The following is a 26,089-nucleotide window of genomic DNA, read 5'->3' on the forward strand; positions in this document are numbered from 1 at the left end:
ATATTACATGTAAATAGACATCCTTTTATGCCAACAAATTTAAAACATTAAGTAACATTATAATAGAATCATCATATTCCTGATAGTTTTTCTTCCATCATTTCTAGCATCTGACTCTAATCAATAAACTCTTTCCTATTAAACCCTGTGCTCTTACTGTACGTTATGAAAACTCTAAACCCCTTCAGATGCCTCTCAATTCCCCTCATTCAACTGCCAGTCACTATGGGGATAAAGATATATGTGAGGTGAGTGATTCCTGGCACAATGTTATGCTAGTGTAAACCAAGTTTTAATTGGCAGAGAAGTCCATCAGTGAAGTGTGTAACTTCTAAGCAATGTGAATAGAATTTTATCTCAATTAAGAATCAAGAATTTTTTTTTAAGATTTTATTTATTTGACAGAGACAGAGAGAGAGGGAACACAAGCAGGGGGAGTGGGAGAGGGAGAAGCAGGCTTCCCACTGAACAGGGAGCCCAATGTGCGGCTCGATCCCAGGACCTGGGGACCATGACCTGAGCCAAAGGCAGACGCTTAACGAAGTCATCCAGGCTCCCAAGAATCAAGAAATTGTGGACCAAACTTAATGTGCCACATATTATAATGGTTCAAGCAAAACATTTTTTTAAAGATTTTATTTGACAGAGAGCACAAGTTGGCAGAGGGGCAGGCAGAGCGAAAGGGAGAAGCAGGCTCTCCTCTGAGCAGGGAGCCCGACGTGGGGCTCGATCCCAGGACCCTGTGGGATCATGACCTGAGCCAAAGGCAGGGCCTTAACCAACTGAGCCACCCAGCTCCCCGCAAAACATTTTATAAATGTAACCATAGCCACATTAATAAGAAAGGACAACAGCAATAACTAACACTTACCAAATGCTTACTATGTGCCAGCACTATGAGAATCTTAGATGAATTATCTCATTGAATTTTCACAAATGGCCCCTGAGATAATACAATTATTGCCTCCATTTTTCATATCAGGAAACTGAAACTCAAGGATGTTAAATAACTGCCCAGGTTAATTAGCTGGTAGAGTAGGGCCAATATTGAAGCCAGGTCATCTTGAAACTCTATTTTTACAGCTTTCAGCCTAGACTATCTACGGATTCTGTTACACAAGCAATTTAAACCAACTATTTTTTACCTTTATTCTTCCACTAAGGCTCCTGGTGAACTGCAACTATTACCAATCAACAAGGGGTTGGGGGAGAGGGAGTAGTGAAAGCAAAAAAGCAAGATAACTGTTTATCAAGATTCTCCTCTCCAATCAAATTCAGGAATCCCTTTCCATATTCTGTATAGCTAATTGATCTTTTTAAATTACACAAATGTTTGGGCGCCTGGGTGGCTCAGTTGGTTAAGCGACTACCTTCGGCTCAGGTCATGATCCTGGAGTCCCTGGATCGAGTTCCGCATCGGGCTCCCTGCTCGGCGGGGAGTCTGCTTCTCCCTCTGACCTTCCCCCCTCTCATGTGCTTGCTCTCTCTCTCTCAAATAAATAAATAAAAAATCTTTAAATTACACAAATGTTTAACCAACTGAGCCACCCAGGTGCCCTTTTTTTTTTTTTTTAAGATTAAATTACACAAATGTTTAATCACAGCTGATAAATTGGTGAAGCACCAATCACAAAATAGAATGCACTCTTGTATTTTTCAGATTAAAGAAGCTGATTGACCAAGAAACCAAGTCCCAGGAGAAGAAGGAGCAAGAAAAGGAAAAAAGGGTCACTGCCCTGAAAGAGGAGCTGACCAAACTGAAGTCTTTTGCTTTGATGGTGGTGGACGAACAACAAAGGCTGACAGCACAGCTTGCCCTTCAAAGACAGAAAATCCAAGACCTAACCACAAATGCAAAGGAAACACATGCTAAACTAGCCCTCGCTGAAACCCGAGTTCAGGAAGAAGAGCAGAAGGCAACCAGATTAGAGAAAGAACTGCAAACACAGACCACAAAGTTTCACCAGAACCAAGAAACAATTATGGCAAAGCTCACCAACGAGGACAGCCAAAATCGCCAGCTTCGACAAAAGCTGGCAGCACTCAGCCGGCAAATTGATGAGTTAGAAGAGACAAACAGGTCTTTACGAAAAGCAGAAGAGGAGCTGCAAGATATAAAAGAAAAAATCAACAAGGGAGAATATGGAAACTGCGGTATCATGGCTGAGGTGGAGGAGCTCAGGAAACGTGTGCTAGAAATGGAAGGGAAGGATGAAGAACTCATAAAAATGGAGGAGCAGTGCAGAGATCTCAATAAGAGGCTTGAAAAGGAAACATCACAGAGTAAAGACTTCAAACTCGAGGTTGAAAAACTCAATAAAAGAATTATGGCTCTGGACAAATTAGAAGATGCCTTCAACAAAAGCAAACAAGAATGTTACTCTCTGAAATGCAATTTAGAAAAAGAAAGGATGACCACAAAGCAGTTGTCTCAAGAACTGGAGAGTTTAAAAGTAAGGATCAAAGAGCTAGAAGCCATTGAAAGTCGGCTGGAAAAGACAGAATTCACCCTAAAAGAGGACTTAACTAAACTAAAAACATTAACTGTGATGCTGGTAGATGAAAGGAAAACAATGAGTGAAAAATTAAAGCAAACTGAAGATAAGTTGCAAGCTGCTTCTTCTCAACTTCAAATGGAGCAAAATAAAGTGACAACAGTTACTGAGAAGCTAATTGAGGAAACAAAAAGGGCACTGAAATCCAAAACTGATGTGGAAGAAAAAATGTACAGTGTCACCAAGGAGAGAGATGACCTAAAGAACAAACTGAAAGCAGAAGAAGAAAAAGGAAATGATCTCCTGTCCAAAGTTAATATGCTGAAAAATAGACTTCAATCATTGGAAGCAATTGAGAAAGATTTTCTAAAAAACAAATTAAATCAAGATTCTAGTAAGTCTACAACAGCATTACACCAAGAAAACAATAAGATTAAAGAGCTCTCTCAAGAAGTGGAAAGACTGAGACTGAAGTTAAAGGACATGAAAGCCATTGAGGACGACCTTATGAAAACAGAAGATGAGTATGAGACTCTAGAACGAAGGTATGCTAATGAACGAGATAAAGCTCAGTTTTTATCTGAAGAGCTGGAACATGTTAAAATGGAACTTAATAAGTACAAGTTAGCAGAAAAGACAGAGTCCAGCCATGAACAATGGCTTTTCAAAAGCCTTCAAGAAGAAGAAGCTAAATCAGGGCACCTCTCAAGAGAAGTAGATGCACTGAAAGAGAAAATTCATGAATACATGGCAACTGAGGACCTACTATGTCATCTCCAGGGAGATCATTCAGTTCTACAAAAGAAACTCAATCAACAAGAAAACAGGAACAGAGATTTAGGAAGAGAGATTGAAAATCTAACTAAAGAGTTAGAGAGGTACCGGCATTTTAGTAAGAGCCTCCGGCCTAGTCTCAATGGAAGAATCATCTCTGACCCTCATGTATTTTCTAAAGAAGTTCAGACAGAAGTAGGAGACAATGAGCCACCCGATTATAAGAGTCTCATTCCTCTGGAACGAGCAGTCATCAATGGTCAGTTGTATGAGGAGAGTGAGGACCAGGATGAGGAACCTAATGACGAGGAATCTGTGCTATCCTTCAAATGCAATTCATCTACTCCCTGTCCTGTTAACAGGAAACTATGGATTCCTTGGATGAAATCTAAGGAGAGCTATCCTCAGAATGGAAAAATACAAACTAAACCCAATGGCAACTTCATGCAACCTGGAGATCTAGTCCTAAGCCACACGCCTGGGCAGCCACTTCATATAAAAGTTACTCCAGACCATGTCCAAAACACAGCCACTCTTGAAATCACAAGTCCGACTACAGAAAGTCCTCACTCTTACACAAGCACTGCAGTGATACCAAACTGTGGCTCCCCAAAGCAAAGGATAACCATCCTCCAAAATGCCTCCATAACACCAGTGAAATCCAAAACTTCAGCTGAAGGCCTCATGAATTTAGAGCAAAGCATGTCCCCAATTACCATGGCAACCTTTGCCAGAGCACAGACCCCAGAGTCTTGTGGTTCTGTAACTCCAGAAAGGACAATGTCACCTATTCAGGTTTTGGCTGTGACTGGTTCAGCAGGCTCTCCTGAGCAGGGACGTTCCCCAGAGCCGATAGAAATCAGTGCCAAGCATGCGATTTTCAGAGTTTCCCCTGACCGGCAGTCATCATGGCAGTTTCAGCGTTCAAACAGCAACAGTTCAAGTGTGATAACTACTGAGGATAATAAAATCCACATTCACTTAGGAAGTCCTTACATGCAAGCTGTAGCCAGCCCCGTGAGACCTGCCAGCCCTTCAACACCACCACAGGATAACCGAACTCAAGGCTTAACTAATGGGGCCCTAAACAAAACAACCAATAAAGTCACCAGCAGTATTACTATTACACCAACAGCCACACCTCTTCCTCGACAATCACAAATTACAGTAAGTAATATATATAACTGACGACTCTCACCCTCATCCGGTCTATAGTGCTATTTTTGCAAGGAACTCAATCCTTTTTAATTATCCCTCCACATCCCCCAAAAGACTGACTGAACTTGTACTTTGGGAAGGTTTGTGCATGAACTATCCAAGAATATCTGAAACTAACTAAGTGTTGCCTGCAATAGTCATACCAAGTGTGCACTTACTGTATATCTTTTCATTTACATACCTGTATGGAAAATATTTAGTCTGCACTTGTATAAATACATCTTTATGTATTTCATTTTCCATAACTCACATTAATTTCACTGCAACTTGTCTTGATGAAATACTTTAACATTTTAAAGCAGTAAATAATTTGTTATTTTTACCATTGCTTGCTGAATTTTTTTTTTGGTCATTTTGTGTTATATTTTTGCATGTATAATAGAATTTTACTTCCTGTTCACAAGGTCTATTAATTCTTCCTTAAAAACAAGTAGGACCTACTTCCCACTTCCCATTTACAGTCAACTTCTGATCACACGTTATTAGAGGAAGAGGAAGTGGTTCAAATAAATAAAATTTATGTCTCTTTGTTTTTAAAGTGAACTGTAAGATCTCTCAGGAGCAAACTTAACTTCCTGCTTGAGATGTATCTCAGTATCCTTGGTGCCCAGCAAAGTGCCTAGCACATATTGAGAACTTAATAAATGTTTACTGACACTAAGTGAATAAAATTAAATAATTTGCTTTTATAAGCACATATGAGCTGATGGTGAAAGTAAAAATGAAATGTGACAGGAAGCCAGAAAAAGCACATTTGAAAACACAAGTTACCTTGACAATCAAGAGTTGACTGTATTTCTACTATAGGTGAAAACCCTCATAAAACATATGTATTTGCATCCAAACCTGAAATCAGCCACTATGATATATGCTCTTGAACACTGCTTCAAAGCAAAAATGTCATTCTTGTTTTTCTTTCCTATCTGGATCCCAAAATAGTTTGGATTATTTAAGGTAGGTGCTTCCTATCTTGCTTATAAATTGGCTATATTCAGAAGCTTACAATGTAATTGCATTTTCCCCCCACCTCTAAACAAGCAAATAGAAGCCAAAGATAGTTTCAAACACAAGTTATAGAAAAGGCATATTTAAAAGAAAAATCATACATTATGTTAGTTGAGGAAAATTTCTTCTGTGATTATTGTTATACCATTTACAAGATAAGTGAGAAAAATTTAGCCAAAGCATTCTAAGAATTCTGATACTTACCTTAGAGGACTCTTTCAAAATGATCTATATTTCCATAGCAGAGAACAACAGTTTTCAGAGGAACATTTTAAATTACAAATCTGGTCCCCAAGTTGCATTAAAAAAAAAAAAAAATCAGACAAAATAGCTCATTACCAGTTTCCCCTTTCCAACCTCATAATTGTTAATTTAGTTTGGTCAATTTTACTGCCAGCTACTGATTTTAAACACAATTCATTTAGACACCCAGGTAAACTGTGAAGATCTTTAGAAGTAAAAGAAATCTTCCATGATTATCCTCCTTTTCCCTGCAAAATCAATTTCATGATAGCAAAGCGAGGATTTGTTGACAGAAACACTTCCATGGTGATGAACTGCAACACCAATGCTGTGGGCTTGCATCATCATTAAATAAATTTGGATGAAAGCTGAGGCTGGTGATGAATGAGAAAGCTTCTGTTTCAACACATTTATCTTGGGAATCGGCAGTGACCCAACTGTATTACAAAATATATGATGGTCTAAATGTTTTTCAAAACTATTTTTATTTATTTATTTTTAAAGATTTTATTTGTTTGAGAAAGAGAGAGAGAGAGAACGAGGAGCGGGGGCTGGAGGGAGGCAGAGGCAGAGGGAGAAACAGGCTCCCTGCTTAGCAGGGAGTCTGATGCAGGGCTCTATCCTAGGACCCTGAGATTAGGACCTGGGCTGAAGGCAGATGCTTAACCGACTGAGCCACCCAGCACCCCAAAACTATTTTTATTTTTAAGTCACCTTAGGCTAGAACTTTAGAAGAAACTACATACTTAATTTTACATTTTTCAAAGTAGACATTGATAATGCTACTGCCTAAGATGCTTTTTTAGATATAATCAAGAGAGGGTACACATAACATTTTGGAGCATGACAGAAAGTAGAAAGAACGAAAGAACAAAGTCTTTGCAGTGCTTCCCAACCTTTGTAACGTAATGGCCCAGAGAGAAAATATTTTGCCCCATCTGCTGAGGGGACATCCATTCCTGGAGCACATGTAACTAACAGAGTTTGAAAAGCTCTGGGCTCTTGAATAGTTCATCCGTTTTGTAAGGGTTCAATTTCTCATGTGAGCCAGAACAATTCTCTACAATAAAGTTAACACCACAGGATCTGTGCTCCGTGATTATAATGCACAAATTCTCATTTCATCATCTGCTCTAGATATTTACTACAAATAGGCATCCCAAGTGATTAATGTTACTAAAAGTCTACTGGACTTTCAAGGAACTGAACCTCTTTTAGAGGTTCTTCTCCTGGGAGGATTACTTCAGTATAATAATTCACATCACCATCAGAATTTAGGAACACTGTCATATTAATAACATATATAATTAAAAGTGTTACTAATTAAAATTTATGGTAAAGACAGCATCATTTCTGAAAAAAAAAAAGCATCTGCCCCTTTCCATAAAATCACACATTAAAAAAGAGCATCTTCCCATTCACACATTCTAGACTTTTAGTCCTCAATTTCAAAGTTAAATTTTTATTTATTTTTCTAAGTATTTTATTTGACAGAAAGAGAGAGAGCGTGCACAAGCAGGGGGAGAGGGAGGGCACCTGGGTGGCTCCGTTGTTAAGCGTCTGCCTTTGGCTCAGGTTATGATCCCAGGGTCCTAGGATCGAGCCCTGCATCGGGCTCCCTGCTCAGTGGGAGGCCTGCTTCTCCCTCTCCCTCTCCCCCTGCTTGTGTTCCCTCTCTCGCTGTCTCCCTCTCTGTCAAATAAATAAATAAAATCTTTAAAAAAAAAAAAAAAGCAGGGGGAGAGGGAAAGGGAGAAGCAAGCTCCCTGCTAAGCAGGACCCTGGGATTGTGACCTGAGCCGAAGGCAGATGCTTAACTGACTGAGCCACCCAGGTGCCCCTCAAAATTAAATTTTTATAACCGTGTGTATGTTTGAAAGGTTATAGAACTTTCTTTTTCATTTGTATATAATCACAGAAGAACCTTGAAAGCCAGGAAGGAGGAAGGAAGTGACACTGGAAAATCTTCATATGAGATATGTAAGGGTGGAAGTTTGTTTTCTTAGAAGAAGGAGGCCCATGAGAGACTCACAGAAGACAGTTTTTATATACATCTGATAAAATATCTTCCTTTCATTTCATTTCATCTGAAGTCCCAGCTTCAGAACCAATTTTCATTTTACTCAGTTCTCCTATCTCTTTAATTTTTTAAGCTGCAGTATCCTACCACAGATTTAAACGATTTTCCATATTCTTCTGTCCTTTTAAGAACAGTGGCAAAACTCCAAGGTTGCCTCTGTTCCCTGGGGGCAATGGCAAAAATAAAACCATCACCCTTACTAGGACAATGTGCATTACTATAGTTGGATCTTTACATATAAAGGAAGGTCTCTATTTGTTCAAGATGATGACAGAATTACATAAATCTACTCAGAAGGTCCCCACAACTATACTTCACAACACCAAGACATTAGGACATAGGTCTTCATGTCACCCAAAGGATAAAAAGTAGGTTATACTATAAGATGGTCATAAAAAGGATATTTCATTAAAAAATTCTTAGAATTGAAGCCTAAGGATTTGATGATCTTTACTGACTGACATAGAACTCCAGACAAAAACATGTTTTTGGTAGCTTCTTTGATTCTGAATCTTTACAGTGAGTCTCCTCTGAAACTTGTAAGACAATGGCAAGGAAAGATCTTTAAATTAACAACATTCTAATTTCCCTATACCTTGGTTTCTGTTATTGTTTTTCCCTCCAAAAATCATTTTGCTTTGCAATCCTAAAAGAAAACATAATCAGGCAAAAATGCATGCCCGAAACATTAAGATCTGTGTTTCTCAAAGTAAAATCCAACATACATGTATGAGAATCTCCGAGGGTAGGACCCAGGAAGCTGCACTTTTAACAAATTACTCTGCTGATTAGTATGCACTCTAAAGTAGGAATTTCACTGTTTTAGAAATTCCTACATTGATAAACATTAGCAAATGTGTTCTGACGGTAGTCCCGCTCTATCAGAATGAATTACACCTGTCCAAGGAAGTGTGACTATTCTGCCCTCTAGTGGCTGGCATGACAAATAGAACGCTCATTCCCCAGGTTTTCTTTTTATTCAGAAGAAAAGCTTAATAAAAACTATCGTTTTATAAGGTGGGAAGGTTCCTAGTTTTACAACTGTAGCAAAGCATAGATGCCTGAATTTTTAGCTGAGCAGTAGCAGGCTGTCTGACACCTACAAGCTGTTTCTCCCTCGGATCCCAGGCCCTCAATAACCCTACAGCATTTCTTGGGAATGGTCCAGAACACACATTAAAGAGAGCAGTTTGGATGAACCAAAACAAAGGACTCCATTCACCTTAGGCCACAGTGGAGCAAATGCCAAGAAAAGAGCAAGGAAGATAAGTGGTTCAATAAAGTCCCCAATCTTAAAACCCCTTAAATTCATTTTCACTTAAACTCCAAATACTTTCCTTTCCAACTGATGGACCCTTCCACTGTGCAGTGAAATGTATCAGAGCAGGCATCCCCCAAAGGCAACAATGTAGGGTAAGGAATCCTTAGGGAGTCCAGCCAGTTAATTGGCCTACACTTCTAAGTACTTTATCATTTGATAATGAACTTTAACACTGTTCATATGGTAGCACATATAAATCTCAACATTCCATCAGGACACTAGTTTTTACACTTAAAATGGTGCCATAAAAATGTACTCTGGGCTACAGTCAGCTATCCTAGGAATAATCTTCTTTACTTGTAGCTTCATTTTAAAATTTCACTTGTTTTTTTTAATAAAATTATTGATCAAGAGAAATAAAATTTGTCTGATAAAGGCAGTTTTTGAAAGCTTTTTAAATGTTCCTATTTTAGTAATTTCCTTTTTCCCCCATAGCCCAATGGTCCTGTATGATATTTTTGTAACGTTATCTAGGATTTTTTTTGCCTCTGAGTTTTATTTTGCTTTTGAAAGCCTAGTCATCTTCGCATAACTAACAATGTATACAGGCCCTACAGATCTACAAAGCCTGTTTCACTTTGCATTCCTTAGGCCTCTGGAAAGGTGGAATGGGTTCACTGACATGCCACTCATATGTCTCAGTGACATGCACGATGTCTTCTCTTCAAAGCACCACATGGACACAACTGGTTAATCCACTGATCATGACATCCACTGAACTACCTATCTTCTACCAACACTGGGGCAGGTATGGAGACAAAAGATTCACTGCCTTTGAAAGGAAGGAGACAAGAAACAAAGGAGTATTAGATAATATTTAATCAAGTGCAAACTAAATTCACACAGTAAACTAGAGATTAAGGAGGACTAAACAGTAGATTAACAAGGCTTCACAGAGCAATTGAGGCTTGAAATAGGCCAAGGAAAGATTTAGAGAAGTCAATTTATGGGGTGGGAGGGAACATTTGAGGCTAGCAAACAAGATCAGGTTCCAGTTCATGCCCTTCCCAGTCAGCTATGGGGCCCTAGAAAAGTCATTTAATTTTTGTGAAATAAAGAGAACTGGACTTGGTGATCTCTAAGATCATATCTAGTTCTAACTTCCAGTGACTTCTGAATTTTCTCCATGGCTTGACACCCTTTTCAAATTGCTTAAAATTCCTTTGGGAAATAAGGTTGGGCATAAATAAACAAACCGATTATCTGCATGAGTTTCCTTTCAGAAATTAAATTCTTCCTCATTTTCCCACTTGCAGGTGTCCTAACTACTAGATGGTCACTAAAGATGTGTTTTCTTCTTTAAAATTCTATGCATTAGCCTTTTAACCTTCAACATACCAGCTCTTTTCTTATTAGAGCAAACTTTCTCAACCTCAGGACTATTGATAATTTGGATCTGATGATTCTTTGTCGGGGAAGGATGTCCTGTGCACTCTAGGATGTCTAGGAGCATTCTTGGCTTCTACCCACTAGATGCCAAGCAGCATCCCCCAACTGTGACAAACAAAAATGGCTCCTGACATAGCCAAATGTTCTCTGGGGGGTAAAATCACCTCCATTTGAGAACCACTGCATTAGGGAGATGGACTGACTAACTCTATGAGCCAGTTCCTCTTTTACAGGACTTGCTGTGGGGAAAATTTAACAGCTCATTTGAAAAGTCTTATGTCTGGTATGTAAAGATGAAAATCTTGAATCTGACTAAACATAAGCCTCAAAGCAACTTTAAAAATCTGCACTGAAGACTTTAGTTGTTTCTACTAATTTGACAGATTGGCCCAAAGCACGTGTGTATCTGACATTTATATTTGTGTTAATATACTGTACCTTTGTTTCTTTCAATACCATATTACAAACTTGAGTTTTCAGATGAGCTTTCCATTTCTCGCATGCCTTCAAGAGAAGAAAGAAAAGTCTAGAGAACCAAACACCTTTGCCTTAGTGGGTGAAAAGGGTTTCAGGAGGATTCCTAAGAACTTAAGAGATAACCCTTTACTGTTTAGACCTTTCCAAAGAGTCCTCTCTGAGAAGTTTCAATTCCCTCTGTAGTAGCTTATAACCACCAGAGGCACAAATGTCTTCTATTAGAATACAAGCGTTCTTCATTCTTCAACAAATCAGCTACAAGAATGAACCAACAAATATTTATGAAGTACCTAATATTACTTATTGCGGTGCAAGGCAGTTATGCAAGTGTAAGATTTAGAATCTAGGGTGGGAGTTGAGGACTACCTTAAAAGATAATTAAGAGCATAACACAGAGAAGGAATTCTTAGATAATAAGTACTACAGGAATTTGGAGGAGGAGCATGTTACTCTGCGGGCAGGTTCGGGGGTTAGATTTCAGAAATAGATGAGAGATGAGGAAGAGTAGGATAAAGAGAGGACAAAAGGTGTTCCAGGGAGGTGCCCACAAGAGCAGAGGTGTGAGGGCAGGTAGGAGAGGAAAAAAACAATGTTCAAGGAACAATGAGCAGTGTAGTGTGGCTGCAACTGAGATGGTTGGGGCAGGGTTAAGGCTTAAGGGCCCAGTCCTCTTGGACTGTGAAGGGCCTTGAATATAATGCTAGGGAGCATTCTATCTCACCTCAGAGAAGTGAGATAATGGAAACAACTAATACTTTATACACTTATTTCACAACAACCCTATAAAGTAGGTATCTTCACAATTTTAGAGATAAAAAATTTTAATTCTGAGATATAAGGAAAATTTCTTCAGGTTGTTCTGTTAGTATGTGACAAAAATGAGACGTTATAACACAAATTTAGTTATATTGTCCCATTCTCTTTCCAGAGAAACATACTGAGAAGCTACCGCAATACAAGTGGAAAGCACAATAAATTGCATTTGAACCTCTCCCATTACTTAAGGGCATAGACAGGTTGCCTAACATTACATCCCTGTACTCACTCTTATCTCAAAAGTCTCCCACTTTAGCCAGAACACTTGGAATGCCCCTAAATATACACAGGACTTTCCCCTATCTCCTCCCCACTGCTCTACATGGATAATTTTCTCTTCTCTCATCAAGTGACTCACACTGAAAAGTCTGGCTCAAGCCCTACCTTTTCTGAAACCTTCCATGATCATCACCACAGTCCAGAGGGATCTGGCTCCCCTTCCAACTCCTCCCATTTCCCTGAGGTTACTGTTTGGGGAATAAGAGATAATGAATGTTGAGAGGCCATGCCTCACATAAATGGGCAGGCATGGGGAAGATGGACTTGGGGATGTGCTGTGGATAGGACACGGGAGAAAGCAAGACCAAGGAGAAGCACAATTCCTCATCATCAGGAAAATGCCAGGCATGCAGAATGAGCTTGGAGTATGAGGTACCCGATTGGCTCAGAGGTGGCTGGAGAGCACAACAACAGAAGTGAATAAAAATGATCCACAGAGGGAACAACACGACCATGCATATCAAAGCTTATAAGTAAGTAGTGCCTTGATAGTCCTGATAGTGACCCAACACCTCCAGAAAAGACAATCAAAGGATCAAAGTCTAGCCACCATAAAGACAAGCACCAGCAACTTAGCCCAGAGGTAGTGGGACTTCTGCCTCTGCAGAAGACCAGAAAATCTTCCAGGATGGTATACCCTAATTTAGGATTTCCACTTCTCAAGCAACACCATTATCTTAAAAGGAAAGAATGATGGTCCGAACATCACCTTAAAGAAAAAAAAAGCAGCAGCAGCAGCACCATTTATCTTCCGAGCTCAGGGGGAAAAGTGTTAGGGTTCAACCTTGTCAGTCTCTAAATTCTGCTTCTGATTCAGGATGAAATAACTGTAAACCAAGGAAACATCACAAATAAAACTGACATTTTAGAGAAAGTTGTCAAGTTGGTCTTCAATGTTATCTCTCATAAACAAATGCATAAAAACACTTGCTTCAATGCAACCACTCTTTAAACAACTCACAACAATTTCTCAAGAACAAATTACTATTCTTCATTATTAGTGAGTTGACTGCTTTTCTCCTTCTCTTAAAAAAAAAAAGAGCTATCCCTTTTCTGTTCTTTGCCTTTTAATGGTATTCTTACCTGAATTCATTGATATTGGGCTTCAGAAAATTACAGTTTTATAGAAAGAGAAGTTAACTAAAAATTGCAACAGGTCCCCAAAAGGCCCATAAGAAACATTAAAACACCTAACAATCCCTTCAGGGTAACAAGGAGGGGGTCAATGGGTAAGGATCTCAGTGAAGAAGGATGACATCTCTCATAGTGACAGGCATAAGCAACAAAATTCTTTATATAAAACTTTTTTCTGATTATAAGAATAATACATATGTATTATAAAAATTTTAGAAAATATAAATGCCAGGGCCGCTAATTTTAGCTTCTAAGAAGGGTAATGAGAAGACTAGGGAGAACAATGGACAATTATTACTATTTTTTTAGGCCAACCTATCAACTATGGCCCTATTCCAGGTTTTCTCAGACTGCCAATGAGGAAGGAAATGTGCTCTGGGGAGGCAGGGGGGGCATCCTGTAATTACTGAATGCCCCTGTGCTAAGGACTTGGCAGATCCCCCCACAGAATATAAGTTTATGTAATCTGTCTGCTCAGCCCAGACACAATGGCAGAGGGGCCAGCCTGGTCACTGGAGGACAGGGACAGGATTTCCTTTCCCCCTGCTAGCCAATCAGTGCCTGGATAATGATTCAATCACTATGCATCGTTCAAGAACTGGGAAGAAATGCCTCTAGTAGGGGGCTGCTCTCAGAACTAGTTACACTCTTATCAGTAAGATTGGTGGCCTTGTGGTGGGTTGGGCGGTGGGGTGGGCATGTAGGCACAGAATAGGGCCCAATAAAACTCACTTCTCAGGCTCTGGGCAAGGAACGTAGAATTATCTGTCGTAGCAGAAGAGATTGGCAGGTGAAAAGAATTACATTTTCCCCTTGGGTTCTCAGCCACTTGAATAGTATCAACAATTTCTCTCATGATGATTCTCAAAGCAAGATCTCCCAAGTTTTCAGTGCCTACCAAACAGTTCCACATGGAAGGTCCAGCTACACTTCAAACTTGGAAAGTGCCCACACCCCACTGCACTGCTCCTTTTGGGTTGCTCTTTGTCTTACTTCTGATGATGGTCCACTACCTTCCTTGTTCCAAGGTTCAACATCTGGGAGCCATTCTCCACTTTTCTGCTTACTCCCCAGATCTAGTCAGCCACATTGCCCTGGTATTTCTTTCTCTGCCCTCCCCCTTTTATTTGTGCTACTACTCCCCAAATCCAGACCTCAATACAGACAGTAGTGTAAGGTAGTTAATCTATTGCATTCAACCCCTCACATTTCTAATCCAATCTTCACTCATGTTGCTAGTGATCTTTCTACAGTACCTTCCTAATCATGGCAATTCTCCAGTCCTCTCCACCCCACCACCACCAAAAACAGCACTTACTTCACACTTACATTACTGAGTATCCAAGTTCCAAACTTTCTATCAGGCCTCCATCTCTTTCCTCAACTCCCTTTGAAACTGGACAACCCCTGTATCCTCACCAGAACACGGTACTGACCATCCTCCCACATACCATTGAGCTTTCTTGCCTTGCACCTTGCTCATGCTGTTCCTAGGGCTAGAATAAGCTTCTCACTTTGTTCCTCCTTTTGAAATCTTACTCCTATCTCAAATGCCAATCTTCCTCCGAGTTTCCAAAATACTTCTGTTTGTACCTCTATTATAGCACTTTATTTTGCCTCTTTTTTATAATCTCTCATACACTATACTATACTATACTATAATCTCTTGACAGCAAGAATCCACTATCGTTTATTTTTGAAACTCTTAACATCAACGTTTCTCAAATGCAGTCACTGATCACCTTTATAAAAATCACTCAGGACTCCACAGATTTCCACATGCCTAGACCTATGAAAACCAATGCAGGAAATCCGCATTTAAACAACCTGCCTGGTTCATTCTTGGGCTTATAAAGTTTAAGAACCACTGCACTACATTACCCAGGACTTAAATACTGCTGGTAATAGGTGTTCAACAAAGGCTCACGTGGCTAACAACACACCTGGTGGCCATAGCGGGCTTGCATTTGTTCTTTTCATAGACTCACAGAATGTCAGGGCCAAAGGACTTCATTTCATTTTTCAATTAAAAGATAGGAAAAGAGAAAAAAGTAGAAAATAGTATGTTTTCAGGTACTCTAAAAAAGAAAGATGATGACCAGACCAAGTAAGATAAAGATGGAAAAGGTTGTGTGAAGAGATCCTTCTCTGGGTCAGAACTGCTTAGAAACTTGGCCCAGTAAACACAGTACTGCTTGGTCGGCTGCCTCAACTCCTATGCTCGCTAACATGTCTCCAGTAATTAATAGGAGAGAGTAAAGCAGAAAAACAAGGAAGATGAAATAACCAAAGAAAAAAAGTTATGATTAGGGCGCCTGGGTGGCTCAGTTGGTTAAGCGACTGCCTTCGGCTCAGGTCATGATCCTGGAGTCCCTGGATCGAGTCCCGCATCGGGCTCCCTGCTCGGCGGGGAGTCTGCTTCTCCCTCTGACCCTCCCCCCTCTCATGTGCTTGCTCTCTCTCATTCTCTCTCTCAAATAAATAAATAAAATCTTTAAAAAAAAAAAAAAGAAAAAAGTTATGATTATAATCAAGAAATACACATCTTAAGAACAAATATAAGGAAAAAGACAAAGTTCATACCGTTAACATTAGTAACAACAAACACTTATCTGGAACTTTGATGGGCCAGGGTCTTTCCTACTCCCCAAAGAACAGTAAAGTAATACTCTAATACCCAGATAAGTATCACAGATGAGGAAACTGAAGTCTGAATAGCTAAATGGCTTGCCTGAGGACACACAGCTAGTTGGTGCCAGAACCAGAATGCACACCCAAGTCTATTTGGCATCACAGCTTCTGCTCTAACTGCTGACCCAAGGCTGTTGTAAAATGTAAGCCTGTGAACAATTGAAAAAACTTAAATGGGTGCAAATGAAGAAATGAGAAAGAAGGGGTGGGAAGATCACCAAAAAAGAAAAAAACAAAACAAAACCTGAGGTAAAAATCTGACAGATGGATAAAAAGAAAGGGGACGGGGCGCCTGGCTAGCTCAGTTGGTAGAGCATGCGACTCTTGATCTCGGGGTTGTGTTTGAGCCCCACATTGGATGTAGAAATTATTTAAAAATAAAATCTTAAAAAAAAAAGGAAAATAAAGGAGACAAACAAGGAAGACAACACTTCAAGGTTAGTATATTTTACCTTAGCATACTATTTCTATATGTGATGCTATGTGTCTGGGTACAAAATGGAAGCAACTGGGTTAGGAAGGATTTTTGAAAACTGTATTTCAATGTTTATTCTTGGATTGTCCTCACTGCCCATGGTATAATTACCACAGAGAGACTGGGATATAACTAGGTACAACCACAAAGCATGTTACATTATAAAATAAAGGCATCAACCTCCTCAGAAACTAGACAACTCTTCAATAGAAATCATAGCACTGCAAGTATTTAAAACCAAACGTTTTCTCACAGGAGGTTAACAGGAATGAACGAATCCAACTATAGGGTTTCCTTTTGAAGGACCTCTCACCATATAAAACTGTAAAATCTATAGTGATAAAGTTTTATTGTATAATGAGGAAGTTCTGAGAAAATCAAGAGAAAAAACCCAAAGCAGTTTATGAAACTCCAGGTTATCTGCTAGATTCATTATCTGTCATTTCCTTTTTTTTTCTTTATACAAATTAGTAGTGATTTACCAAACAATACAAAAGACAAAAGAAATGAAGGCAATAATATTTCAAAGATTTTTTTTCCAGTTTATCATTTCCTCCTTTTCATCACATCTATCATAATCACTTATGCACTTTCCCATTAAAAAGAGATAAAAACAAAAATACAAAATACTGTTATTCTGATAACACAGCTGGGTCCCTGAGGGAGTCAGACAGCACTGAATCTACCCCCACCCTGCATCACCCCAATAACCACAAATCAAAATGATAGGAGGTCTTTGGGAGCCTTGAGTCTTTCAACCTCTAGAGCTAAAGGTGTACTGAGGGCCTGTGCAGTCCTTGGAGTCAGGAACACTCCTGAGGGAACACTGTTTTCTTAGATAATATGTTGCCAATACATCTCCAAAAAGTTCAAAGCACTTACAAAATTAATTTCATTTACAGAAAAGGGAACATCCTGACTCCAGCTGTCTAACTAGGATCTAATAGCTTCCCCATAAATGCTGATTTTGTTCTGGTATGCTTTCAGATGTTTACCCTCCATGATAATATGAAAGAGCACAAGCATCAAGTAGAAATTGGGCTACATAATTAAGACTTCAAATAAAACTGAAAACATTTTCACCTTTCGGCACTTCTTTTGGTCACAAAGACTCAATAGCATTTAATGACTTGCTGTAACCAGGAAGTCTTGTAGATTGCTTGGTTTCTTTTTAGAAACTGTGGACCAAGTAAGCCAACATTTCAAGAATTTAGTGAATACATTCCACACATGTACTCCGTTTCTTTCTCCTGCTCCCTAGATAAAACCAATGCCTCTGCCTCACTGAATTTGGCATCCTCAGACCTGTAATCCATTCCAAATCCCAATTTCCATGTTGAACTGAGTTAAACATTAAAAAAAAAAAAAAAATTATTTTCTTCTATGCATGAGCTTTCCAACTAGCTTAATCTCCTCCAAGACATCTGCTTTCTGATGGAACCCAGGAGCCTCCAACTCTGAGTAGAACATTTACTGTGTGGTCTTAAAACAGACATATGCATAGATTCCGCCTGCAATATGCACTCCAAATTTGGACAAAACTTTCTTGGAGCTATTTGACATAATGTTCTATAAAAATGATTCAAGAGATGACACATTTTAAAGCTCCATATCTCATTTACTGAAATATGTCCAAGTATAAAATTCATACAGGAAAAAATAAAAAAACACATAGAATCATTTTTTAAAAGATAGGCGAATGACATTTAGGACTGTTCTAATAAAATAACTAGCCTTTGCTGCCATCTAGACGTAAAAACTATGTAGTGCAATCAGAGTTAAGAAGACACAAAATTGGCTTGCACCATCAATGGTCTAGAAACAATGGGAGCCCAGTAACTTTCCGGCAACTGACCCCACCTATGACCATCATCCCAAGCCACGTTGTCTTCACCAAAGCATAACAATATAGTGTAAAACAAACAAGCCCCACCAGTATTGTGTTCCTATACCAATTGGTTTATCACAGGGATTTCAGTTCTGAATAACCTGCAGTTATTAAAAATTCACACGCCCATATTCCACACTCCTAGACAATCGGAGTCAGTAGGTCCTAAGAAGGGATGTGGACATCTGCAGCGTTTTAAAAGCCCCACAGGTTGATGAAAACCACTGAACCTCCCACACCCAGGCAGGCCAGAATTCCAGGTGAAAGAAAACTTAAAGCTTATTTCTTCTTTCTTTTCTTTTTTTTTAAGATTTTTTTAAAAAGATTTATTTATTTATTTTAGAGAGATAGAGAGAGAGAAAGCGTGCAAGTGCGGGGGCAGGGGCGGCTTAGAGGGGGAGGGAGAGAGAAACCCAAGCAGACTCTGCGCTGAGCCCACAGCCCCACATGGGGCTGGATCTCACAACCCTGAGATCACAACCTGAGCAGAAACCAAGAGTCGGATGCTTAATCGATGGTGCCACCCAGGCACCCCTTTAAGATTTTATTTTTAAGTAATTTTTAAGTAAACCCAATGCAGGACTTGAACTTACAACCCCGAGATCAAGAGTCTGACGCTCCACCAACTGAGCCAGCCAGGCATGCCACAACTTAAAACTTATTTCTAAAGGCGGTTCAACTATGGCAGTGTTTCTCGAAGTGTGGCAGCCTGACCACTTGCATCAGATGAATCAGCCTGACAGTTTATTAAAATTGAGGATGTCTGGGCACATCCATAGACAAATGAATTATAATTTCTAGAGGGAAGGCCCAGGAATCTATAATTTAAATAGGATTCCAACAGATTTTTGTACAATAGGAGAACCAATCTAAATCTTGACAAAGTTAAAGGACATTGCAGAAACCCATCTTGGAAAGGCTATTATTTGCTATGGTGACAAGATCAGATAACTTGAATTAGTCCCTCACTGATTCCAGTTGCAGCTGCTACTGCTCATGGCTGGGAAAATATGGTTGATATGCACATAAATGTTCTGATCTCTGAAGTGTTTCCTTCTTTTTTTAATCTCAATATAACTTAGTGTTGCTTTTTGTAATTGTATACTTATTGTAGAAAATATAGAAAATAGAAGAAAAATAAAAAACATCTATAACTTCACTAACCAGTTACCCACTGACAACACTGGTATATTTTCTCCTAGTATTTTCTCTTCAAACATACATAGTTAAAGCACATATATAGATTTTAATTCTGCTTTTAACATTTCTGAATAAGCATTTTCCTATATCTTCAAAAGCATCATTTCAAGACAGTATAATACTTTCTTGTGATTATAGTGTAATATATAGTGTAAACTTTTGTTATAAATAATACAAAAGTGATTAGCCTTGCCTACATCTCTAATTATTTCCTAGAAAAGATTCCTGGCAATAAAATGAATGAGTCACAGAGTGTGAGTTTTAGGTATCTTGATACACTCTACCAAACTACTATTGTAATCATCACCAAGGTCGCCCATCTCACCAAACCCTTACTAGGCACTGAGTTTTATTATTTTTTTTTTAAAAAGATTATGTTAAGTGAAATAAGTCAAGCAGAGAAAGTCAATTATCATATGGTTTCACTTATTTGTGGAACATAAGGAACAGCATGGAGGACATTAAGAGAAGGAAGGGAAAAAGGAAGGGGGGGAAGTTGGAGGGGGAGACAAACCATGAGGACTCCAGGAAACAAACTGAGGGTTTTAGAGGGGAGGGGGGTGGGAGGGATGGGTTAGCCTGGTGATGGGTATTAAGAAGGGCACACATGGAGCACTGGGTGTTATACGCAAACAATGAATCATGGAACACTACATCAAAAACTAATGATGTACTATATGGTGACTAACATAATTAAAAAAAAAAAGGTTCTGCCTATTTGAAAGGTAAAAATGTTGAATGAGCATTTCAGCACTGAAGATGAGACCATGAGGACAGGTTGAAAGGTAGGAATACCATCTAGATAAGGAGGAGACTGATATCAGAGTATCAACATCTCACTTGTTATGTTTAGGATTAAGTATTAAAAAAAATGTCAATACGAAAGTCCAAAAACTCTTCGAGCAATCCTCATATTGTTAGCTAAGTCTATGTACTGTTTATTTGAAAATCTAAATATGGTTGCTTTAAAAGTTAAAGGGCATTTTAAGTAACTAAATGTTTACATAAAGAGACTTAACTGCACTTTATCAGTACTTTAAAAACATGGAAACAAATTTCTGTAGAATGAAAAATAATATAAGAAGGGTTCCCATAAAAACAGTATTAGTAATCTATGATGAAAACTGCAATGCATTTTCAAAAGATTTATATTTTTGAGCTCATAGGAAAGAAAGGATGATGCAACCAAAGAGGGGGAAAATAATCATCACCAGAAACTGTGGATTATAATGGGAGAACTACAGTTAGCTGAGAACTTTTTCCCATTTCTTTACCAACAAGTATTCTTATCCAAGGGTATTTTTCCTTAACAAATGAAAATAAGTGTGTATTTTTTGGGTGAATGTGAACTCAATCACACTCTTTCACACTCTACAACCCACTCTCCCAGTCCAGATCATTCAACCTATCTGTGACTCCTCTCTCACTCTTCATATATTAACAAGGAACAAATATTAATACAATTCTACCTCCATAATGTGTCTTCCCCCAGCCTTTTCCCTTCCTATTCCCCTCCATCCCCTCCAGCATGTACAGTCTATAGAATCAGGTACAATTTTCCCCATCTAGGCCCAGTCTACAGTCCCATTTCACCTGTCAAATACAACCTAATCTGAAGTCACTCCATTTTTCAACTGTTTCTGATTTCCTATCTCAGGGACACTGCCAAAAATATTCCCTCATCCTGCTGCCAAAAGTATTCCTTTACTCTAGAATGCCCTCCCATTCCTGCTATTAAAAATCCTAAGTCTTTAGAGGCCCAAGTCAAATGCTACTTTCTTCATGAAGCTCTTAGACCCCTCAATTGAAATTAACCTTTCTTTGACAACCTCATGATGCTTTGAGATTAATTTGAGACACTCCTCTTGCTTACGTCCCACTATACTATGATTGCCGGAAAGCAACTTATCTCTGTTTAGTGCTATCTACTGTTGAGGGCCTTGCATAGCACACACTCAACACATGTTAGCAGAATTGCTTTACTAAATTTTTTTCTTCAACTTGAAAGTCTTTATATCTGATGTATCCCCAGAACCTAGTGCTTCCAAAGAAGCCAAATCCTCCAAGCTGAACAATGTCTGCTTCTCCACCAACTGTACCATTAACTACCTTTTGTTCTTCTGTTTAATTCAAGATCAAGGAGGTATGCAAGCAGAGAATCCCAACACGGATCCCTAAACCAAAATCTACAGGCAACACCAAGCTTTTCCCTAAAGCTCCCACAGGGCCTATGGATAAGCCCAGTCACTACACTGGCTGTGGGAAGCTACACATAAGGACTGTCACCTCTAACACTTTTCTCCACATGGGAGGGAAAAGGTAAGTCATGCCAATGCACTATCTGGATACATCCACCTACGGAAACATCTGGAAAGCTAAAATTACCAGTATGAAGGCCAAAGAGGAAAGGTCATGTCTCTAAGAAATGGTGAAGCAGCAAAATGACAAATAGTTCATTCAAAGGTTGCTGGACCTGGTGAATAGCATCCTGAAAGAGCAGCACATCTACATTTATTTTACCTATATGTGTGTATAGGCATATACATACAAACAGGCCAAATCCTTCCAATTCCTCATTCTACTTACAATCCAGCCCAAAGTTGGACCATCTATCATTAGCATGGGATAGGACTGAATTCATGAGAACAGCTCAAAAGTTTTCTGGTGAACTCAGAAGTAACTCTTTCATTTCACAGAACTTTACTGAATCATATTTTGCTAAGAAGATATGCCAGCAAGAATTCCTAATCTCCTTCAAGAAAATCAGATTATTTCCATCAAAATGGCAGGACAACCTAAATCATAATTTAAGGTCTAAAACTATGATTTCTTTACACCAGGAGAAGAAAAAAAAAGTGGTAATTCTTAGTACATGGAAGAAAGAACAACAAAAATGAGTGATGGGTGAACACATCCTTTGTGTGATGGACTTGATAATCACTGGTGTAATATGCACACCTGACTGCGGGCACTTAGTCTTCTGTCTCACTTCTTCTAGTAAGTTGCCCCTCCTATATATGCCAGGCCATGGAACCATATTGCTAGGCTTATTATGAAAACCATTTTAGACGGGTATTTTTGCTTTCTAAAGCCATCAGGACATTTAAGAGTCAAAGGTCATTAATACTGAGATCTTTTAGGGAGATAAGAATCACTGTCCTAGGTGTTTAAAAAAAAGACAAAGACAAAAATTTATCGTCTCATCAGACATTGTTTAATTACATTACTTCAATGAATCAGTGTTACAGAAAAACACAGTTGATTCAGCAAAAGACTCAAATTCCAATCCTAGCTTTTTACTCATTTGACAATGAGCTTGGCATTCATCAGTCTGAGCTTTGAGTTTCTCATATATAAAACAGGAGAACTGAATAATTCCTTAGATTCCTTCCAGTTCTGATAACCCATGACTGAATTCAATCAGTCATCTACAAGGTGGGACTCAGGCCTCTGGCAGTAGTAAGCTGAAGTAATTCTTTTCATCACACTTAAAACTCTCTCATTGAGTTAAGAGAAAGGTATGTTTATAAATCAGTGTGGACAGAGCAACACAATGTTATAAGACAAGGCATTTTTGACATGAGACACAGTTATATTATACAAAGCTTCAGTCAGAAAGAAAAAAAATTCTGTGAAGAGCATGATGCAAGGTTCTCTGTGATCCTGCACCGAGAACTGGAGACATGATCCTGGAAGAAATCCTGGAAGGACAGTGCTTTAGCCAGCTATCCTGGGACTGAGCCAGCAGAGTAGGAGTAAAGGAACTGCCATTCTCCACACTCATCCAGCCAAGCCTGCTTCAATGTGCTCATGTCACTGTACAAATACCCCTGGACTCACTCGAATTTCAAGGAGGAGGTAAAGGAGCTGGAATTCTGGGTAGCATTGAGCAATGCAGCCAAAGAGAGGGATGACGTGCAGCAGTCCCAACAGGGAAGTGGCAGAGGAAGAAGATAGGGGAGGTCACATGAATCAAAAGCCTGAAATGGAAAAGTCTAAGCTGAAAAGCAGTAGGAGAAATAGTGGGAGGAAGTGACAAAAAAAAGGTGACTAAGTTCTAAGACAAACATACAAGAGAAACAGTTCAGAAGGAAGTGCAGGGTAGTAACAGGTGAATGGTACAGTGGCAACATGCGTAGGGTGCTTAGTGTGGTGCCTGCAATATGCAGGTAATGTTAAATGAACAGAGGATGAGTGAATGATGGAGAGAAGGACCATTCAGTCAAGACGTAAGTGAGAAAATTGCTAGGAGATGGCAGTGGTATTTGATAGAGGAAAAGCAGTTATGCCAGGTGACTGACATTCAAGACTGATAATTATGCTAATGGAAAGAAAAAAACACTGGACCTCCTAAAGTGGACACCAAACAGACTGAAAAGAAGCATAAAACAGGAAAAACAAGCATGAAATACTCCCAGAAAAACAAAAGACACTGGGAACATTTTTACCTTGAAGAGCACAAAATATGTTGTATGTTGGACATTTTTAAATTGTTTTCTCCTAGGTTAGGAGACTTCTTACAGTACATTTTCACGCCAAGATGGCGTAAGTTCAGGAGAAAGCAAAAAAAGAAGGACAAGGTACAAGATACAAAGTACTAAAAGAGTCGGAAAATAGCTACACTTCTATGGCAAGCAGCCGAAACCCATATTTAAATGGTAACAGTTCTAATCCCAATAAAACAAAAATCTTTAAAATAACAAAGTCTATTTTAACTAGAGGATTACCAACGAAAAACCATGCTTATTTTAAAGCAATATGTAACACAATAAAAATGCATAAGTAGCTTAGAACTGGGAATACTATTTGGAGTTTAACACAATGGTGTTTGATCTATAACACAACTGAAACATAAAGAATCCTGTTTCCTGAGAATAATCCTATTTCTGCAGAAATGTGGCTCCTCTAAAAAACAGTAAGAATAAAGGAAGCTATCCTAATTCTGGAGTTACTGTACTAAGTTTTTAAAAGAAAGCAGATAAAAATCCAAGTGAAAAAAACAAATCCAATTTGTAACAAGAATTTTAATAACCTGATACTTTTCTGCTGGAGGGTTTCCTCAGCCCTTCATTTATTTAGCTGCAGTGATTTCTGAACTAATGTCCTTTTAACTACTTGAATAAAGTATCTGATTTTTAACAGAAATGTGACTGATCTAATATATGACTGATAATGATGGACTAAGTAATGGAGTATTTGATGTAAAATGCAATTCTCTCTGGGATATGTTTCAAATTCCTGTTCTAGGGGACATGGGACATACAACTCAGGTTCTGACACTGAATCTGGGGCAGGGGTATGCAAACTGCAGCCCGCAGATCAAATTCAGCCCACGGTTTGTTTCTGTATATCCTGCAAGTTAAGAATAGTATTTACATTTTTAAATAGTAGAAAAAAAATCAGATGATGAATATTTTACAAAATGTGAAAATTACATGAAAATCAAATTTAATTGTCCATAGATAAAGTTTTATTGGAACACAGCCACTCTTTTGTTTACATATTTATTATGTATGCTTGCTTTATGCCATAATGGCAGCGTTGAGTAGTGACAGTGACCGGACAGCAAAGCCTAAAATATTTACTACCTGGCTTTTTACAAAGAAAGTTTCTGATCTCTGGCCTAGTGTGAATTAGACTAGCAAGGAACTCAGGAACACGAGCTTAAGAGCTTAATCAACTAATTAAAAAAAAAAAAACTAGTAATTTAAGAACTAAGAATTTTTTGAAAGCTGATGAAAACAGGGAAACTATATTTCAAGCTGTTTGTGACACATTTAGTAAAATGTATAATTCTATGAATGCACTAAAGTGTTCAACTAAAGAACATCAGATAAGAACAGGTCAAAGGATTTGTGCCACAAAACAATGTTGCTGTTGAATCTGAGAGGGGAAATGGAAGTTTTTCTAGGCCTTCCAAATTCCTGGTATTTTTCAAGAGATTCATAGACATTTAGCAAAATGATAGGAGAACTACTGTGCATGTAGTTGGAGAAAGATGTATATATTTGTACCTTTAAACACAATTGTTGTCAAGAACCACTTGTTTAATCACTTGTAAGAACTATTGAAATTGTATACAATAAAGTAAAAGGAGCCCATGAAGGTTCTCTGTGGGTCCATTTGTTACACAGTCTTCAAGTACAGAATACTGACTATTGATATAGCATGTGTCCTTTCTTCTTTCCTTGCTCTCACCTTTTAAAATTTATCCTGTCCCTGTTTTTCGCCCTTGAACATCTGTCTTAAAGTAACATTACTTGCATTTTGGTTGAACCACACTGATGTATAAATTCCACAATGTAAACATATGTTTTATCCTCTAATTCCACCACAGTGTCTAAAATAGGGCCAAGCATGAGAGTTCAATAAATCATTTTGAAGTTGATTCTCTGTTGTTTGTTATCAAAATGTACTACAAATATTCCAAGCCTGAATTCTACATGCAGAGGCAATGTTTTACTACTACTTTACATCTACTATGCATGCTGCCTATAGGTAAAATTAATACTGTAAAGGCCTAACTTTGGTGTGAGAAGAGGGGAAGAAACCAAACACTTGAATTATTCAGGTTTAAAAGATCCAAGGTATTCCTCTACTTCAT

General features: G+C 38.6%; 1 protein-coding gene and 1 long non-coding RNA gene across 5 annotated transcripts; one reads left to right on the forward strand and one right to left on the reverse strand.

Moving 5' to 3' along the window:
• Nucleotides 1-231: 231 nt before the first annotated feature.
• On the reverse strand, nt 232-1,841 carry LOC145716115 (uncharacterized). The gene is made up of 2 exons (XR_014138523.1): nt 1,603-1,841; nt 232-1,539 (listed from the first exon to the last, which is right to left on the reverse strand). It is a non-coding gene; the product is annotated as an uncharacterized LOC145716115 (long non-coding RNA).
• LOC102733206 (filamin A-interacting protein 1-like) lies at nt 1,627-25,873 on the forward strand. Of its 4 annotated transcripts, XR_014138522.1 has the most exons (3): nt 1,628-4,436; nt 9,728-9,884; nt 11,931-15,249. XR_014138522.1 is itself a non-coding variant. In XM_081797950.1 (2 exons), exons 1-2 carry the CDS (start codon nt 1,776-1,778, stop codon nt 21,806-21,808), a joined length of 2,850 nt encoding a protein of 949 aa, XP_081654076.1. In that variant the 5' UTR covers nt 1,627-1,775; the 3' UTR covers nt 21,809-25,873. The 4 variants fall into 4 exon arrangements, 3 of the variants coding, with proteins under 3 accessions (XP_081654076.1, XP_006742443.2, XP_081654080.1); XM_081797950.1 differs by lacking the exons at nt 9,728-9,884; nt 11,931-15,249 and adding an exon at nt 21,620-25,873 and having other exon boundaries at nt 1,627-4,436; XM_006742380.3 differs by lacking the exon at nt 9,728-9,884.
• Nucleotides 25,874-26,089: the final 216 nt, after the last annotated feature.

The sequence above is a fragment of the Leptonychotes weddellii genome, chromosome 1, assembly GCF_054177405.1.
Source record: "Leptonychotes weddellii isolate Sample4059 chromosome 1, ASM5417740v2, whole genome shotgun sequence".
NCBI classification, from domain to species: Eukaryota; Metazoa; Chordata; class Mammalia; order Carnivora; family Phocidae; genus Leptonychotes; species Leptonychotes weddellii.

Coding starts and splice junctions, on each gene's coding strand:
- LOC102733206 (XM_081797950.1), top strand. CDS start 1,776: ATGGTGGTGGACGAACAACAAAGGCTGACAGCACAGCTTGCCCTTCAA. Junction 4,437..21,619: donor CTCGACAATCACAAATTACA/GTAAGTAATATA, acceptor GTTTAATTCAAG/ATCAAGGAGGTATGCAAGCA.